The sequence below is a fragment of the Bison bison genome, unplaced genomic scaffold, assembly GCF_000754665.1.
Source record: "Bison bison bison isolate TAMUID 2011002044 unplaced genomic scaffold, Bison_UMD1.0 scf7180017862135, whole genome shotgun sequence".
NCBI classification, from domain to species: domain Eukaryota; kingdom Metazoa; phylum Chordata; class Mammalia; order Artiodactyla; family Bovidae; genus Bison; species Bison bison.
Genome location: NW_011492707.1, coordinates 34,459 through 36,507, shown reverse-complemented (window position 1 = coordinate 36,507; position 2,049 = coordinate 34,459). Strand labels below are relative to the sequence as shown.

The 2,049-nt window shown below is 36.3% G+C and overlaps 1 protein-coding gene across 1 annotated transcript in view; it reads left to right on the top strand.

Moving 5' to 3' along the window:
• Positions 1–2,049, top strand: part of LOC104983267 (connector enhancer of kinase suppressor of ras 2-like) — a gene marked incomplete at its 5' end in the record, with an annotated part of 19,809 nt that overhangs the window by 15,214 nt on the left and 2,546 nt on the right. Inside the window, one exon of the mRNA XM_010832697.1 lies at positions 1,093–1,193. Coding sequence (XP_010830999.1) covers positions 1,093–1,193 — 101 coding nt within the window. The remainder of the gene's footprint in view (positions 1–1,092; positions 1,194–2,049) is intronic.

Genomic DNA, 2,049 nt, shown 5'->3' with positions numbered 1-2,049 from the left:
TAATAAGTACTCAGTAAATGTTAATTGTACTTATTAATCAGCACCACAAGGAAAATGTATAAAAATATTACAGTATGGGAATTCCTAGATGGAAAAAGGTACCTATAAAAATATGTGCCATGATTTTTCACCTACATCTAAGTATTAGTTAAGCCTTCTAGTGGTTCTTTTGTGGTGGAGCTTTTCATAAGAATAAGGAACCTTTTGTTTGGCTACCTTTTCTTTTATCATTTGAAATTCATATGGGTGATACTTCTAGATTTTTCCTTGTAAACACAAAAAATTAACCCAGCAGTTATAGGGTGGTTGAAATATTGGTAGAACAGATCTGATGATTGGCCTTTGTGCTGTATTTTATTCAACCAGTGTACCTCAGTTTTTCCTCTTCCCTCTTGCCTGAGGTCTGCCAAGTCATTTTGTCTAGCGGCTTACATTTTCTACCCTTTTAAGTAATTCTAGAAGTTTGGAGCTTACAGCCCACATCAGCAGATTTGCCCTTTTGCGTTTGGCAAGAATCAAGGTTTGCCATGTGTTTCCAAGTAGAGGTGGGAGTATGGTGTTATAGAGACTCGTGTCAGCATGACTCTGGAAACAGCGATTGTTAGATAACCAGTGAACTGAAGCCAGAGAAGAGAATTGAGAACATTATTTTGGGAGCTGTTTATATCTGTAGAGATCTCCAGCAATGTATGCATTTCTTCTTTGAGTGTTCATCTTTAAGATAAAATGATACCCCTTTAAGAAACGTCATGTAACAGCATTCATTCTTTGAAGTTTCAAGTAGTTTGGTCTGGAATTATACCCTAAAGCTGATTTGACTTATGCATTATCTTTTTCGTAACTCCTTAAAACTGCAGCTATGTGTAATTGCTTGCTTTAAAAGGAGGTGGGAATTGGGTGATTGTACTCTTTCTTTCTCCTCAAATCCCAGCTGAAAATAAAAGTTGTTGGACCTAGAGTAGCCAGTGCTGGGGATCAGTGTCTAGAAATGGAATTTAAACTTCCTTTTGTTAGCTGGTAGTGTGTGTTACTGAAAATATGGCTAGACACTTTTAATGGAATATTGATGTATCCATATGTGTGAACTTTCAGATTACTGGAGTGAGAGTGACAAGGAAGAAGCAGATACTCCATCAACACCTAAACAGGACAGCCCTCCTCCCCCCTACGATACATACCCACGGCCTCCCTCTGTAAGTTGCCAATAGTAATGTACTCAATATAGTATTGGATTCTTGGATCTGAAACATCCTTTTTTTATGTTAAAAAACATTGTGTGGTGAATTACTTGTCAGACCTTGGGTGTTTCAGGGGGAAAGAAAACAGGGAGCCTAAAAGAAATAAGGGAGAAACTTTAAGTATACAAAGAATATTTAATCAGGAGAAACAGTCACCACAGATTCCACACTTAGAAATATCTTACCAGTTTTATTAAGAAAACATACCATTTGTATCAGAGTAGCCTTCATGAACTATCAACAAAAAAAAAGTTTTGTGGAAAAAGATATGTAAATTGACCTTATCTATTCTACGCTAACAAAGTTCATTCCTATGTTCTTTAGAAACAGTAGTAAAAATTGATATTATATCTGTATTGAACATGTTTTGGTAGGTAGCTTTTCAGATAGCTATGGGATCTGGTTTAATGTATATGTGTTTATGTGGTACCCTTCTTAAGACTTCTTAAACTTGTTTAAATCATTCTGTGTATAGACTGTACCTTGATTTTTTTAACTGTCCCTATTTGTTTTATGCTCATCAGAATTATTGAAAGAGTCTCAATACTGTCCCATTTTAAAGACTGTACATTGCATGGTCATGGTACGTAAGAGTCCATTCTGCCTATCTTGGGACTGAATCTTCCACATAGGTAATGGAAACTGGATTTAGGTAACAATAGCAACCAACCTGATTCCACTTCTGTGTTACTCCAGGGGATTTTTAACAAGAAAGGTGCTATGCAAGATGTTGATATAATTTGAGGCCACTTCTCAACCTTGGCTATGCATAAGGATCAGCTCTGGAATGTTTTAGAAATGCAGATACTCA